Source organism: Pleuronectes platessa, chromosome 11 (genome assembly GCF_947347685.1).
Source record: "Pleuronectes platessa chromosome 11, fPlePla1.1, whole genome shotgun sequence".
Classification (NCBI taxonomy): Eukaryota; Metazoa; Chordata; class Actinopteri; order Pleuronectiformes; family Pleuronectidae; genus Pleuronectes; species Pleuronectes platessa.
The window spans coordinates 24,229,087-24,245,628 of NC_070636.1; the positions used below are offsets into that span (position 1 = coordinate 24,229,087).

The following is a 16,542-nucleotide window of genomic DNA, read 5'->3' on the forward strand; positions in this document are numbered from 1 at the left end:
ACCAATTGTAGAATGAAAATTTGGTCTCAGGCTGGATTGTTTTCTTTTGTTCAAACAGGTGTTTAGGAAAAGATGATCACCTCTCTGAGTGCACAGCGTAACTGTAGAAAAACACACAAAGTGAAATTAATGGGATGCATTAAAGTTTGTTATGTTTACACAATGGTGTGTGTCAGTCTGCCTGTGTAGTTAGGTGAATGAAAAATCACTGACTGTACTCGCATGTACTGTACTTTCTGTTACAGCCTCATCAGTAGTGTTTCAACTAAATTGTATATCTCAAGGGTTCAAAACCACAGCTGATGGGGAACGCGGGAGCGCTGCTGCGGGGGGACGGTGGAGCGCGAGCTAACGCTGCAAGCTAGCGTTAGCTCGCTGCTGCTATCCGTCAGACATCTAAGTGCAGAGCTGCCAACTCTCACGCTTCCGCCGTGTGACACACGCTTTTGCATGTTTTCACACGCACTCACGCCACACATCCAATTTCTCACGCCAAAAAAAACCTGGATCTTTTAAGTGAAGCGCATGACTAAATCTATTTTAACTTGTTGACGAGACGAGACGAAAATGTTGGTGGTTGACTAAGTCACGATCATTTTTTAAAACATCATCGTAACAGGCCGTCATGAAGTACCAGGAGCGGGCGAGTGTGTGTGTGTGTGTGCCCCAGATAGCGCACCGGTCCCGAGGCTCCGCCCCCCGCCCCGCGCACTCGCTCAGAGACACAAGACCAGAGCTCCTTCACGTGAAGGAGCTGGTCACTGACTCACCGGCTGCTCAGTGGAAACAGTGAAAACACAGAGTTTCTCTGGTCTCAGCTGATCAGAGCTCAGCGTCTTGATCAGAGCAGAAGCTGCAGTTGGTTTCTACCGAGCTGCAGTTTCTGTGTCCGCCTCCAGCCTGACCTGCTCTCACTTTTCGTTTAAATATTTCGCCAACTAAAATATATATTTTTAAGCTATTAGGCTGCAGCTATATGTTTTTATTTATTTAAAAATAGGGTACTTCTTATTTCATACATTTTCCACAAATACGGGGAGGACTCAAATAACCCTACAAAGGTCTGTGTTTAATTTATTTCAAAGTAGGCCGACACTTGCCTGTGTATTTTCTTCTCTTCATAAGCGTTTGGTTTTTCCTTTGTTGTAACAGGTAAAAATATCAATCAAATGTCAACAGTTTTCTTTATTGTTGTTCGATCATTTCATAAATGCAACAAACCATAGTTTAGTATAGTATAACTGTAGGGGCCAAAATGCATATTTGGTCTGTTTGTTTATTGTTTATTTTGAAAGGTTAGTCACACTGTTTTGGATCATGTCACTTCCGTTTGATTGACACATGGGTGTGGCTTAATCTATATACCGGGGCAGTCAGATCAGCGGAGGGGGAGAAAGGGGGTTAGTGGCGCACCTGATTATATTTTCTGTTTACCGTCGTCGTCGTCGTCATCGTCAAACAACCATGTTTGCATTCATCAATTGTCATTCGGTCTACAGCAATAAAATTCTCAAACTATATTCATCACCGGACTTGGATTCATTGTACGACGCGTAACAGCCTGGAGCCCACTTAAGCCTCTTAGCGGCCTTTTATAGGAAAACGGACGCTATAGTTAGTAAACAGAAATAATCCAAAAACACCACGGGATTCAACGTTGCTCTTATCGCTTGGATCTCGATGTTTTGGATGGAACGAACTATGCAACAGGGGACTCTTCTGCGGACGCCTGGGATCAGAGACACATAATTGACTGCAGCAGCGGTGTAACGCGGAAGTGACAGCAGCGCATCACAGCCAACTGAATCGGTATGTTTGTTAATCCTTCTGTGTAGTTGTTTGAAGTTGAACACAGTTTGGAAAGGCTGCCGTTTTGTCCATTGGGGACTGTTTGTTTGGGCTTGTGTTGCGCGTGCTTGGTTTGTCGCGATCGGCAATTGTTTGGGCTGATTGGAGGACTGCGTGATGAGCAGTGGCCGCCGTTTGCTGTGCTGTGCTGTTGTGTTGAAAATCGCATTGTGACTGAATCAATGTCATTGCGGATTGCATTGTGTGTGTTGCTCTGTGCTTTGGTGAATTGTGCACGTTGAAAGTTCACATAATGAGTGACTCAAATGAAATGGAAATTACGGAGAAGAGAACAGTCAAGCTTACAGCCAAAGCGCTGGCTTGCAAAATGGAAACTCTTCAAAAGCAATGTCAATCTAATGTGAAAAAAATGAAAGAGCTCTCACGTGAAATTAAAGGGCTCATGAAAAATGATGAAAATGCAAAGAAAGTGCAATTCAAACTGAATGAACTCAAACAACTGTATGAAAATGCAAATGCAGCGCATGAGTCAGTGATTGTTTTACTTCCCAAAGAGGAAAAGGTAACACAAAAGGAGTGGTTTGGACGCATAATAAAACACAACACAGACTTCAGTGATGATGTAAAGACATGGCTCTCTGAGATTGAAAGACACTTTCAACAAGCAAGAAAGGTGACTGAAGATGTGTTTGCTGCACAATCAGTCATCTCTCCCATTCCACCTGAAGAGGGAGCACCTGTTGCACCTGTTGAATTAAAGGAAAATATACCACACTCTGATGTTCCAGCTGCCATTCCTTCCCAACAGAATAAAGCAATATCTGACATGCAGGATGAAATAAAGCCAAGTGACAGTGTGTCAAATATTACCAACAGGAGTCACAAATCACATTCTTCATGCTCAAGATTTTCCACCACCTCATCTGCATGCATCAAGGCTGAGGCTGAAATGGCTGCTCTTATTGTAATACAACAAATGCTAAAAGATAAACATGCCATAGAAGCACAAGAGGAGGAGCTAAGGAGGAAAAAAGAGCAACTGGAGCTGGATGGAAATCTTGCTGCTACAATGGCAAAAATGAAGATTCTTGGAGCCTCAAGTAGATCTGGTGTGCGTAGCCACAGATCAAGAGTGTCAGATGGTATGAACTCGTATATGGAGAAAAAACAACGTGAAAAGAAAACACAAATAATTGCCACTGCTGACGGAGACATTAATCAAACCCAATCTCTCTCCACAGTGCCAGTGACAATTCAGTCAAATACATTAACTATGGATGCACATGTTACAATACCAACAACATTGCCTGCTGCAAGCAATGGTGAACAGAGCAACATGCTTAACATCATGGAAAAGCAAAATGACATCACTGCATTAATGATTCAACAACAGTCTCTCTCTTTAATGCCCAAGAAGGAGATTCATCGTTTTGATGGTGACCCACTTCAATTTCAAACATTCATAAAATCCTTTGAACACAACATCGAAAGCAAGAACCCAAACCCCACAGATTGTCTTTATTATCTGGAACAATATACCGAAGCACAACCAAGAGAAATGGTGAGGAGCTGCCTTCATATGACCGCAGATAGAGGATTCAGGAAGGCAAAATCCTTACTGCAGGAGCACTTTGGCAACGAGCATAAAATTGCTACAGCCTACATGGAGAAGGCTCTTTCATGGTCGTCAATTAAACCAGATGACACAAAAACACTACAAGCATACACTCTGTTTCTAAGAGGATGTTGCAATGCCATGGAAGATGTCAACAACATGCAAGAGCTCAACATGTCTGCTAACCTGCTAATTATAATTAAGAAGCTGCCATATCGACTGAGGGATAAATGGAGATCTGTGGCATGTGATTTTCAGGAAAGGTACAACCAAAGAGCTACCTTCAGGGATCTGGTAAATTACCTTGAAAAACAGGTGAGGATTGCAACTGATCCAGTATTTGGAGACATCAGAGACACTCCCACACCAGGCAAGGATGGAAGAGGTTTTATGTCAAAACCACCTCATCCAAAAATCAAAGGAAGTACATTTGCAACCACTATGACAGTTGCACATGAGAAAAATGGAAATGGACCTAGGAAAATGGAGTGTTGGCCGGCTGTAAAAAGGTGTTTGTTCTGTGGAGGTGGACATGCTTTGGAGGTGTGTTTCCTATTGGAAAAGAAAGCACATCATGAGAAAATCACTTTCCTTAAAGAAAATGGAGCCTGCTTTGGTTGTCTGCAGAAAGGACACATGAGCAAGGACTGCAGGAAGCGACTCAGCTGCAACATATGCAATTTGAAGCATCCTCAGATGCTGCATATCCACCAAAGAAGATTTGAAATGGACAAACATCATCCTCAAACAAAGGAAGAAGCTGACATCAGAGCCATAGCCTCGGTACAGACAAGTGGTCTTACTGGGGCCGGTGAAGACAATTGCAAACTCTCCATAGTGCCTGTGAAAGTAAAGGCCAAGAAGGGGAATACAACAGTGCATACATATGCATTCCTTGACCCGGGAAGCACTGCGTCATTTTGCACATTGGGGCTAATGAATAAGCTCAATCTCCAGGGAAGAAAATCAAATATTCTTCTGAGAACAATGGGTCAAAGGAAGGTCGTTGAAACCAGCATTGTTTCAGGCCTAGAGGTTACAGGACTTCATGGCACTGATTTCTGTGATCTCCCATGTGTGTACACTCAGAAGACTATGCCTGTGCACAAAGGGAACATCCCACATCAAAATGACATCAATCAGTGGCATCATTTAAAGAATATTCACTTACCTGAACTGGACTGTGAGATTGAGTTGCTGATTGGCTCCGATGTACCAAAGGCTCTGGAACCACTTCAAGTCATCAGGAGTGTGGGAGATGGACCATATGCCGTCAAAACAATGCTCGGCTGGACAGTTAACGGACCTCTGGGAAGAAAAGAAGATGAAAGGAAACCAGAAGAAGCTGTTGAGAGACTGGCTGAGCAGAAAAGAAGACAAGATGAGGAAGAAAGAAAAAGGATTGAAGAAGAGAAGGTTAGACGAGAGGAAGAGCAGAGGTTGAGGAGCCAAGAAGAAGCTCTTGAGAGGTTGGCTGAGGAGAAGCGGAGACAGGCTGAAGAAAGAAAAAGGATTGAAGAAGAAGAGAAAGTTAGACGGGAGGAAGAGCAAATGATTTTGAGGAAGAGACAAGAAGAGGAGGAGCAGGTTAGGAGAGAAGAACAACAACAGCGTGAGAGACTAGAGGAGGAAAAGAAGAGACGAGAGGAACAAGAAAGAAAGAGAGTTGAGGAGGAAAGGATTAGGATGGAGGAAGAGAGGGTCCAGGAAGACAGGAGGAGAGAAGAGAGTATCAGGAGACAAGAGGAAGAGTGTAGGTTAGCCCAGGAAAAGAGAAAGGAAGAAGAAAGAATAATTGAGGAAGAGAAAGTGAGAAGACGGGAGGTGGAAGAATGTGAGGCAAAGAGGAAACTACAGGATCAAGAAAAGAAGCAACAGGAGGAAAGGATTTGGAAAAGGTGGATTAAGGAGTATCTTCCCCAACTGCAAGAACGACAGAAATGGTCCAACATAAGACGCAACTTCACACCAGGAGACATCGTCATCATTGTGGATGATTCAGCGCCTCGCAACTCCTGGTTGACTGGAGGGATTGTGGAGACCATTATGGACAAAAAGGGACTTGTACGTCAGCTTCGGATCAAGTCAAAGACCCGATTTCTGACCAGGCCCATCACCAAAGTCTGCCTACTACTGGAGGCAGCGGATCATTGACTGACGCAAACTGACTTTTGACCCCTTGACTTTGTTCCTGAACACTTGACTTTGATTAATCACTCTTTCCTTGGACAACGTATATCGGATTACAAATAATGAAGAAAGAAAATATATTTACATACTATGTTGATTGTTATGTCAAATTTGTAATTATTATTTGAAACATAATAATTAGGGGCCGGAATTGTAGGGGCCAAAATGCATATTTGGTCTGTTTGTTTATTGTTTATTTTGAAAGGTTAGTCACACTGTTTTGGATCATGTCACTTCCGTTTGATTGACACATGGGTGTGGCTTAATCTATATACCGGGGCAGTCAGATCAGCGGAGGGGGAGAAAGGGGGTTAGTGGCGCACCTGATTATATTTTCTGTTTACCGTCGTCGTCGTCGTCATCGTCAAACAACCATGTTTGCATTCATCAATTGTCATTCGGTCTACAGCAATAAAATTCTCAAACTATATTCATCACCGGACTTGGATTCATTGTACGACGCGTAACAGCCTGGAGCCCACTTAAGCCTCTTAGCGGCCTTTTATAGGAAAACGGACGCTATAATAACTTTATATAAAACTTTATTAGCTTTGTTATCAAATATGTTTTGCGGCTCCAGACAAATTTTATTTTGGGGAAGAGGGTCCATTGTGTTGCTTAAAAAGGCTACTGTTTAAGCACTTTATTTGTTGCACTTTTTTGTCTGATGGAAAGTGTGGTGGGAGGCGAACATAAATCATTAACTGCTCTTAAGAATACAATTATTTAAAATATAGGTTAGGTTTCAGTTCAGAATTAGTTGAAAACCATTGTAATCAAAATGTCAATCAACCTACCTTGGTCAAATCTTAAACAAAGGTCTATTAATTAGGCTATATTGTGGTCATTGAGGCACAACAATAGTTTTCTGGTTGAATGTTCAGCTCAAGGCTAGAAGGCCCTACAAGTCATGATCAGAGGAACATGAATCAGAAGAAGTTCAGGTATTGCACATCTTTAGCATACCACCCAAAAATCCACTAGAATGCAGGAAACAACATCTACTTAAACCAACATTTCCTGGGGGTGGACCTTCAGCTATGTCTTTGCGTCACAGAATGTAACCAATTTTGTCCATCTCCAGTCGGCCGCTCCTATCAACGACTTCGGGCCCCAAAGGCCACCAGAATGCAGCGAACAACATGGATACAACGCCAAATTCCAACAATTCCCTGATATTTGAGCCACCAACGTGTGTGGCTGTGTGCGCGGCAAAATGTTGGTCACCCCCGACAAAATCTCACTCCAAGGTTTTTTGAAAAGTTGGCAGCTCTGTAAGTGGCCGCATAAACATGCCGATCGTCGAGGCGGAGACCCCCCGGACACCTCTAAACGTTGACTTAACAGTGTGGAAGGATGCGCCAGGTCCCACTGCTCCCACTGCGAGGCTGCGCTGGGGAGCTGGGGCGCTGGGGCTCTCTCAGCTAGGCTTCGGCCCACCTGACTCTGGTTCAAAATGATATGGTTGCAAGATTGTATCTTCGTCTCCAGTAGCCATATTTCTAATGGATAGCTAAAAATATGGGCGCTTGTAATTCGGGAAGGAGGGAGGAAGGGAGAGGGGGTGAGAGGAGGGCGGGGCACTCAAAACAGGTCAATCTGAGGAGGGCTGTTTTAGACAGGGTAAAAAGGGTGCTGTTTTAAATGATCCTTGTGGTATTTTGACCAAAATATGTTACAGACATTTCATTAAGACCCCAAGGAACCATATCAACTGTGGTAAAATGGGCATAAGATGGGTCCTTTAAATACTTGATACTTATATCGGGAGTGGGTCCTCTCTATGGAGGCCGCCACGTTTTTTACAGTAGCCCAGACTAGACAAACTAAACTCCTTTTGAGTTTTTATGACAACTTAGGTCTAACACAGGTACTCTTTCACTAAATTCTAAAAACGGAACCTTTAACCCTTGATAAGAGAAAGGAAAAACTACCAAAAAACACACACAACCTCAGGGAGATGCCAAGTAGCCAGCTAGCAAAGCATGTCAACAAAATAATATTTAAAACAATGATGAGAAAAGACAGTGTTTAACATTAATCGAGTCACAAGGTTTAAACTTTAAAGTATCTATTCAAAAGAAAATGGTTGACAAAGATGAAGGGAGCAGTAATGGCAATTGTTATGGTAGAGGTAAGGCCAATCATGTTAGTATATGTGAGTAGCTATATTCTATATCAACGCAATCTAGTGGTAATCATAATCAACAATCACGTTTCATGATCATGATCCACGATCATGGATCTGCAACGATATAGCACAAGGACCCTGGGGAAGAAGTCAAGTCAGTAACAGGTATTGATGAGACATTAATGAGATAAAGAAGGAAAAGAGGAAAGAGAAGCTCCATGTGTCATGTGTCTGACAATCTAGATCTATAGTGGCATAACTAAGAGCTGGTTCAAGGCAGACCTGAGCTTGTCCCAACAATAAGGCTCGGGGTTCGCTTCCCTGCCCTGTATTTCTATATCAACCTTCAAAAGCCATTAAAAACTACGTTTCCAAGACAAACCTCTTCAAAGAGTCGTAGCTGAGCGTGAGTCATCAGTAAAATTCAGATGTATGTCACCTCTCACCTCAAGAGGGAATCACCGGGTCGACATGTGTCAGTGTTGGTGAAAAGAATATTTATCCCTAACGTTTTCTCAAAAGGTCACTGCTGGCATCTGTTTCTACATATTTAACTAACCGTATTACTGATTAACGTGAGGATTGTTCTGATAATCTGGAGCTTTCCCAAATCTCCAAACCATGTTTGATATGTAAACAGTTTTCATTTATGTTGTCCAATTATGTTCCCTTTTGAAGATGGGCAATAATGTATCTGAGGTGTAGAGCTTCACTGAGCACACAAGGGGCGGTCAGCAGGCTGTCAAATGAGTCGCCCTTACCACACAAACAGCTGTGGAAAAGTACAGCACAGTGCTGACTTCTGTGGAGGAGGTGTTGTGAATGTTGCTGATGTGACACACATCTACAGTAAGATGGCAGTGGCCATAAAATGTAGAATGATGGGACCAGTGTTGGAAACACAATGGCATGGCCATCGTCAGTATTTTACAAACAGTCCATCATGAAGGTTTTTGAATGAAAAATTATAATTTCTCAACAGCTACACTTTTCATTTAAAGTATCAGTAGTGTGGTTACAGGTAAATATACTATACTGCATATGTTAAAGCCTTTGGTGAAAACACGACAATAAACACACTCACAGTAACTCCTAAATCCACACATCCACTAGTTGATCTCACAACTCACAATTCTGCTCAACCGTATTACATATGCTGGCTCTTTGTTGGAAGTGGGGAGAGAACAGGACAAGAGAAAGATGCCAAATAGTTCAAGAGCTTGGTATTCAAAACGTTTTTGGAACCACTATTTTTCTACAACTATATTTATGTTTTTCTCAGAACAAATATAATTAACACTGTGAGTTTAATTATTAAGCGCGAGGATTATTTGAGATTTTGTGGGTGGGAAAGTTCAGCAAAGTACATTATGTATGGAATGGACATATGGATTTTCAATAAAGAGATATTATTTTTGAGACTGTGATATTTATATTTTGTGAGTGATTCATCCTAAACTGGAACTTGGAATTGAATCCTTACAGAAGTTTTCAGTGAGACAAATAACTGAATGCGTTTCTGTCCTTGTCATCATCATTGCTTCGTTGACTCTTACGCTTCCCTGCTCACTGGGTAATTTGAAACGCTTTAGTAAAACCACAAAGCGTAGCCTGAAGTGTTCATGCATGCGACCAAACCATTTCTGCTCAAATCATTAATAGAGTCTGCTTTGTTTGTCAGAAGATCTCAAATGTGCTTCCTGTAATAGTCATCAAATACTTTGTGTTTTGGATGTTCACATCCCATATCAGGAATGTAAAGCCTAAGTCGGCCTTGTGCCTTTACACTCACCAGCAGCAGCCGTGATGACTTTGACAAATTCAAAGCATTTCCAGTTTGGCTTCAGCGTCTCTGCTCAGAACTCCACAGTCGTCTCAGAGCGGCGCGGGAGCTCAGTGCCACGAAGTTTGTCTTTTGTTTGATTCCTGACTTTCAGCGATGGAAAACGGCCTTTTCCAGTTTTTACCGTTGCATGTGGGAACCTCATTTATCATTTATAATCTGGAACCACTGTTGTTTTTTCCATCCTGCATGGAGTTTCTTCCTCATTTAGTGATGTCACACAATCCCAAAGTGAATCTGGAGTAATCCCCTACTCGTCCTAACTTACTGTGTTTGTTATTGTTCAAAGTGAATATGAAAATACAGTGTAATTATATATAGATAGAAACATGTCTACATTTGACATTGTACCAGTAACACTTGTGGCCTTCTGCTGGATATAAAGCAAAAAGGATACTGGTGCAGTTTCACAATTACATAATAAACAACAAGTTAAACTGTGCAGAAATTGGTGATAGAAATGAAAGAAAACAAAGTCTCACCACACCCACAGAACACTGATAATTAGTTCCATCCCTGAGAGGTGGGGTTCATTTGGACAGGTTGTCAGTTTATCACAGGGCAGACTCATGCTCACATTAACACCTACAGGAAACAACAATGTCCCCACCAAATGAACCTGCGTGTCCTGTTGAGGAACAGCAGAGCACCAAGGGGAAACCTACACGGGTACAGAGAGAATATTAAACACACAGCCTTGAAAGGTCCCAGCCAGCCAGTATGTTTGAACATAATTCAGTATGGGTAGAATTAAGCAACAATGGTGGCTAGTGAAAGTTACAATGGTTTCTGGAAGAGTGGATGGATGCATGGATTACATTAGGAGGAGCCTTTGAAATGAGACAGTCGAGTACCATTGTGTGTGTGTGTGTGTGTAGCTCAGTCTGCAGAATAACTTGTTATGAAAATTAAGTGAATTTGACTATATATCCATCTTATAGTAGCACCAGATAGAGCATGAATCAATCTGCTTGTACACATCATAATCAGCACAAACTCAGCTAAATATATACATCCCTCAATGAGGACTTATATAGAGTGGAATAATGCATGGAAAAGCAACTTCATCCCATAATATCAACACAAAAACTCATACATTTTCCCATTGTCTTATGCCCATTGCTTCTGGGCACTGTCCATGTTTTAACATCAGCGACCAAAATGGCGAATGAGTGTCTGCAGCTCACACCAATGGGGAGTGATGACGTGTCTGATGACATGATGTAGACTTCCGAGGGTTTTTAAGGACGGCCTATAAAATGTTACAACCCCCTCCCTGGACCCCAGCTTTGTGATTGGTCATTTTACTGATACATTTACAGGCTGCCCATTTACATGACTTGTTGGACTCTGGGCTTGTAAGTGATTAACCGTACTTCAGTCTTTGTGTTCTTTCATAACAGCATCAACTACCATCTGAGCCGGCTGCTCATTTAATGAAGTGTATCCATGTGTTTACTCATGATGCAGTCGTGTCTGCAGTAATGATCTTACAGGCCCCTTGGGGAAAGAATCCAAGCACAATGAAAACACAGGTGCGTTGGGACTACTCCAGCACAGACTTCTTAAACATACCTACTTCTGACTCGCTGCTTAACCACTCCAAAGGAGTCAGGAGTGTGTGCACGTACATGCACACACAAACACAGCAGGGAAGCGTTTAAGTCCATTTAACAGTGAAACAAGGCGCTAAGTTCAAAGACCTATCCCCTCTCCTTATGTGATTAACAAGTCAGAGTAATTATGGCATAAAATCCATCGGTGCTCTCTGTTACTGAGGCAGCCACCTCAGAGCCTATATGCTCATGCAGTCATACACCTCTGCCCTGACATGGCCTGGAACAGTTGTACACATTTTTAGATATTCAAGATGTTCAGGTTTGCTGTACAATAACTCTTTAACTGTGTCGTTCTCATCAACATGAACCCATCGCACACCTACCTCGACTAAGACACCACTGTTCGTGCTGTTTATTCATATACGTCCAGTTTACAGGAAAACTAAAGCTGCTGTTCCAAGACAGAGTTATTAATCTAAATTACATATGATCTGTGTTAAAGCGTACAATATGTAGCTCTGGCCACTTGGGGGCTCTCAATCAAAACAATAACAAAACACCAAGCTTGATGACTTGTTAAAGTGGCGTGGTATCATGAGAGTTGTTTTCTTCACCACAGCTGCCAATGAAAATCCACCTGACGTAGAGTTTTTTTCACATTACGAAGCAAAGGTCTATGAATAATTGTGATCAATACAAACAGTGGAGGGAAAAAAAGTTAAACTGGCCAGCTGTCTGTTTTTCCTTTGTCAAACCTCGGTTGACCCGAAAGTTGTAGCAGAATTACAAGGCAAAGCAAATTAAATATCCTGCTCCCTTGAGGTTTTTTGGGGATTGGAAAATTGTTGGAAACATTTTGGATAACATTGGGGTAATTGTACTAAACAAGTCAACACAATATATAACATAGGTCTTGTAGTTTTAAGACATTTTAATGAAGAATTGTTGCATAATATATATTTAACATCTGATGAGCGAGCGTACAAGTTGTTCTTCTAATCTTTGTTTTCTTCAATCAAAAGATTAACCATGGCATCCTCCATGTTAAACTAAGTGGCCCTGTGTTGAATCAGTTTCTTTTGCAGAACCCCTCTGGCTATAAATATGCTTCACACATGCTCCTCACACTCAACTCGGCCAATAAAAATGCAGAGCAATCGTAGACATCTGGAAATTCTGGAACGTTCTCTGTCAATGAAAAGCTGCGCTTCACCTTTAACTACACTCAACATTAGACAGTTGGTCTTTATTGTTCGTGCCGTCTTCTTATCATTGGTTAGATTTCACATGTCTTTGCCTAAAGGTCTGTTTCATGGGCTTTATTCAAATAAAACCTGAACACAGTCATAGCAGGTGGGTAAACAGTGTATTATCAGCCTACAGTGGAAACAATGTAAAGATATTAACATTGTGTGCAATGAGTTTCATGAAAAAATAATTAAAAGAGGTAGAGTTGGTAAGTTGGCTCCGAAGACTTTTTATCTTATTTGTCAAAATCCTCTTCCAATGATCTACATCAATAAATAAAGTTTGTCTGTAGAAGAAGAAAAAAAGCCGTTGTGTGTGGTCCTCACAGGACTTCAATAAACACAACCAATCATTGTATTGTGAGTGAATGAAATGATGAATGGAGAAGCATCAGGATGATGTTGCTTGCCAGTGCACACTCATCATCAAACAATTGGGGGAGTTTCAGCTTTACGGCAAAGGCCATTGGTAATAAGAATATGGTCCGAGAAACATAATCTCAGTAAAAGAAAAAATATCGCAGCCTCTATAGGTCTGAAAAGGATTCCCCAAGTTACGATGTCATATGAGAAGTGACATCATGAAAAAGTCCCCATGAAGTCTGAAAATGGCTTCATATAGTATAATAACGAGGTTATTGCAGCCATTAAGGTTAGAGACAAGATATACAGCTAACTCAGATTAACAAATCATTCGACATCGTGTGGTATAAATGACAGTAACAGGATGTTGTTACCAAATGGCATCATTACAATGTGAAACATGTAGCATTGCCTGATTTGGGTATACGCAGCTAGCACATGCATCACTCTGTATTCCGGGTTTGTGTAGCTGCTAATGCATAGTGATACTAATTAAGTAATTGCCATCAAATCAAGTCTCAACTTCTTCCCCCTCTTTTAAGTTCTGAGCTTACAATGATGGATATCCCTAATTGGTGTTTCTTAAATGGCCTCACAGGGGACCCACAGCCAGGTAATGCTGAAGCATAATAACTCTACATACAGGACAGAGAGTGGATTGGACAAGGACAAGACATTTGGTCACATCATCTCATTTTGGAGCCAGGACTCCCGAGAGGTTGATCAGCCTGTGTTTGTACAAAACCCTCAAAAGGCTTAAACAAGAATATGCTATCAGAGAAACTCTACTTTCTGTTCTTTCAGTCAGTGTTTGTCATCTAATGTTGAAAGATACAAGACTGAGTTCACTGTATCCTTGTGAGCAGTGGTGAGAAAGCGAGGCAGACAGACAGAGGAGGGGTGAGACAGAAAAACGCAGTATGATAACCTCTTTCCTTGTGGCTTGAGATTAATTAGTGGCTAAATTTCTCGTGATTTTCCCATCCGGTTTATACGGTCCTCAGAAAAGGCTGCCCGGCCCCCTGCTTCTTTACCATGATTAAAGGGAGTAAACTGTGGAAATAGAAGTGAACCCTTTCGGTCTTTTCACCGAATGAAAACAGTATCTTCAGCTTCTGAACTATTCAAAATGGACTAAGAGCGAGCAAAAGGAGAAAGAGGACAGAGGCAGCAGTGGACGGCCCCTCTTGACAGGGCTCACTACAGAGGGAATAGTGTTGATACAGAGCAGGAACAGCCTTTATCCAGTAAAGTTACTTACAGAGAGCTTTCTGAAGAACTGGACATGCTTAATACACATTATCTCTCTCATTTATCACCAAAGAGCTGGTGAGATGACAAGAGCCGGGCCTGTAAACCTTCCCAGCAGGAGAAGAAACGTCTCACAGGAAGCCGAAGACGTTCTTTCACTGAACTGAGCGCCTGAAAATCTGCCTGCATCTCGTTGTAACTGTCTAATTATGAGAGCTTGTCAAGAGCCCAGATGAAAACATGCAGTGTATTATAAAATCAATTAGTCTTCATGTGTGATGTGCATAGCAACGAGTGGCTTTAATAACACTGCATCAAGACTTTGTGTGCGGACTGAACTTTTACACGAGAGATTTGCATCTCCCTGCGTGGCTTCAGCAGGACGTCCTGGCATTACTGCGAATCACTGTCAGAACGTGGCTATAAAAACACATACATTACAGTTATATATTAAACTTGTTTTGTGAATCTATTGTGGCCAAGGTTTGAACAAAAACATGGAGCGAAAAGCCTTTATGAACTTGTATTCCCATCATTCTTCATCACATCTTGAGTTCCTGGGAACATGTGTTCTATACGAAATACAGCTGTGAGATATAAACGGCGTGCACTTCACATCTGCATGTAATGGCAGAGAGTAGAAGTGAGACTCTTAGCTGTTTTCATTTTCTTTCCACTGTTGCAGTGCCACCAATAACAAGATTTAATTTTGCAGTTGGAGATGTGACTTGTAACAAGTGACAGACTCTAAAATAAAAAAGAAGGGACAAACACATAAAAGATACCAACGAAGATGACCACTTGAAAGACAACCACATTTGAGAGCTTTTGGTGATATGGGTCGATGTGCAGTTAGCAAAAACACTTGATCTCTGCATTTCTTTATACGTTATGTCCTGCCTCCTGCGCCACCCTTCACCTTAAAACTCTGACGTTTTTTTTTCTTTTCTGCAGCGTTGTTCATATGTAAAAGGGAACCTGCTTCATAACAGCAAAAATAAAGAGGCTGAATAAACCGGTGAAGAGGGTAGCCTCCTTGCTGGTTGCCTATTGGATACAGTGGAGTTAATCAGAGGAAGAGAGGGATGATGCCCCAGCTTTCATCTTTAAAGAAGAATGTCTCTCAGCCCCAGATATGTCCAACAACTCACATAGTAATTTCTTTGTAACAAGGAATTTCTCCACTGTTGACGTATAGAAAAATGGTTGCACTGCTAAGGAACTGCCAGTTTTGGACTTTGGTCACAGAAGTCCACTGAGTACTGAGAATGCTGGGATATTGCAGTATAGTTAGCGTTGGTTCATTTTACCCATGACCACAATCTTTGTTTAACCTTAAAGCATTAAATGAAGTTAATGATGTGTTTCTGAACACTCAAAGGGACCTTAAGGGTATTCCAGTAGCCTTCGACTGGAATTTAGGCATCTCTGAGGGAGCTCCAGATGTTCTTCGGATCCAGATGGAGAACGTTTCATCACTTTAATCTTCCACAGTGAAAAACAGAGATTCCCAACCTTTTTGATTCGGTAACCATAACCGTGTCACCGGTCATGGCCTTAGCAAAGACACTGACAGGTTTAAAGGTGTTCTGCAAGATGAAAAAGTGCTGCTGTGGATGCTGCACATACAGTAATCAAATAGTGCAGGAAAATCTGACAGAGAAGCAACAGCATTAGCCAGGGAACAGATCTGTAGACACATAGATGGGAACACAATGGAAAAATGCACCCCAAAGAATTGCCTACTGGCAAACAGCCAAACAAAACTGATTGCATATTTTATAGCAGACTCCTTTTGAGGAGGGCTTGTGCGTGTGCGCTAACAGGCGGAGGGAATGTTAAAAATCTTACAATGGCTCTTAATTACAATATATCTTTCAAGCTTTCAGTCCACTTGTTTGCCAGATGTTGGGCTCATTTTTCTACAAGAATCTCATCAGACAATCATCTTTAAAAAAAAGGCAAAAAGTGATAGTAGGAAAATTCACTCTCATGGTTTTCTGAAGATATATTTTCTTATTTCTCCACATATTTTTTTATTTGGCAGAGGGTCTGTTTATCTACACGCAGACTGCAGACAAAAGTGGCCAGAATCTGATGATTCTGCTCAAATTGGACTTTAATTTTTAATTTTTGTCATACCAATGTGAACAGCACAAATTCTAATTTGGGCCACTTTCATATGCAATCCTTTTACCAATGTTAGTGTACCTACCATACCTTCATGTCACTGTAGATAGATCGCATTCACCATAATTCTGTGAGTCATTCCAGTAAAAAAGTAGCATGAGAACCCCATTTTGCTCAAACTGTGAGAAGTAGCAACTATTGCTCCACAAAAAGACATAATCCTAAAATGCTGCAGTCGTTTTCAAACCTCATCCTCATGGCTTCAAATGCACATCAAATTATAAGTGAACCCTTATGACCCCTGATTTCAGTGGTGTCAATTTTTACTTCTGTATGACAGCATTTTTGTTTGCATGTTTGTCAGTTTATTGACCATGACCAGTTCTGACTGGAATCTGGTTTTG

At 41.5% G+C, this 16,542-nt stretch overlaps 1 protein-coding gene across 1 annotated transcript; it reads left to right on the forward strand.

Annotated features, from left to right (window-relative positions):
* The first annotated feature begins 3,930 nt into the window (after positions 1-3,930).
* LOC128450785 (golgin subfamily A member 6-like protein 22) lies at positions 3,931-5,941 on the forward strand. The gene is made up of 2 exons (XM_053434455.1): positions 3,931-5,718; positions 5,902-5,941. Exon 1 carries the CDS (start codon positions 4,061-4,063, stop codon positions 5,576-5,578), a length of 1,518 nt encoding a protein of 505 aa, XP_053290430.1. The 5' UTR covers positions 3,931-4,060; the 3' UTR covers positions 5,579-5,718; positions 5,902-5,941.
* The last annotated feature ends 10,601 nt before the right edge of the window (positions 5,942-16,542 follow it).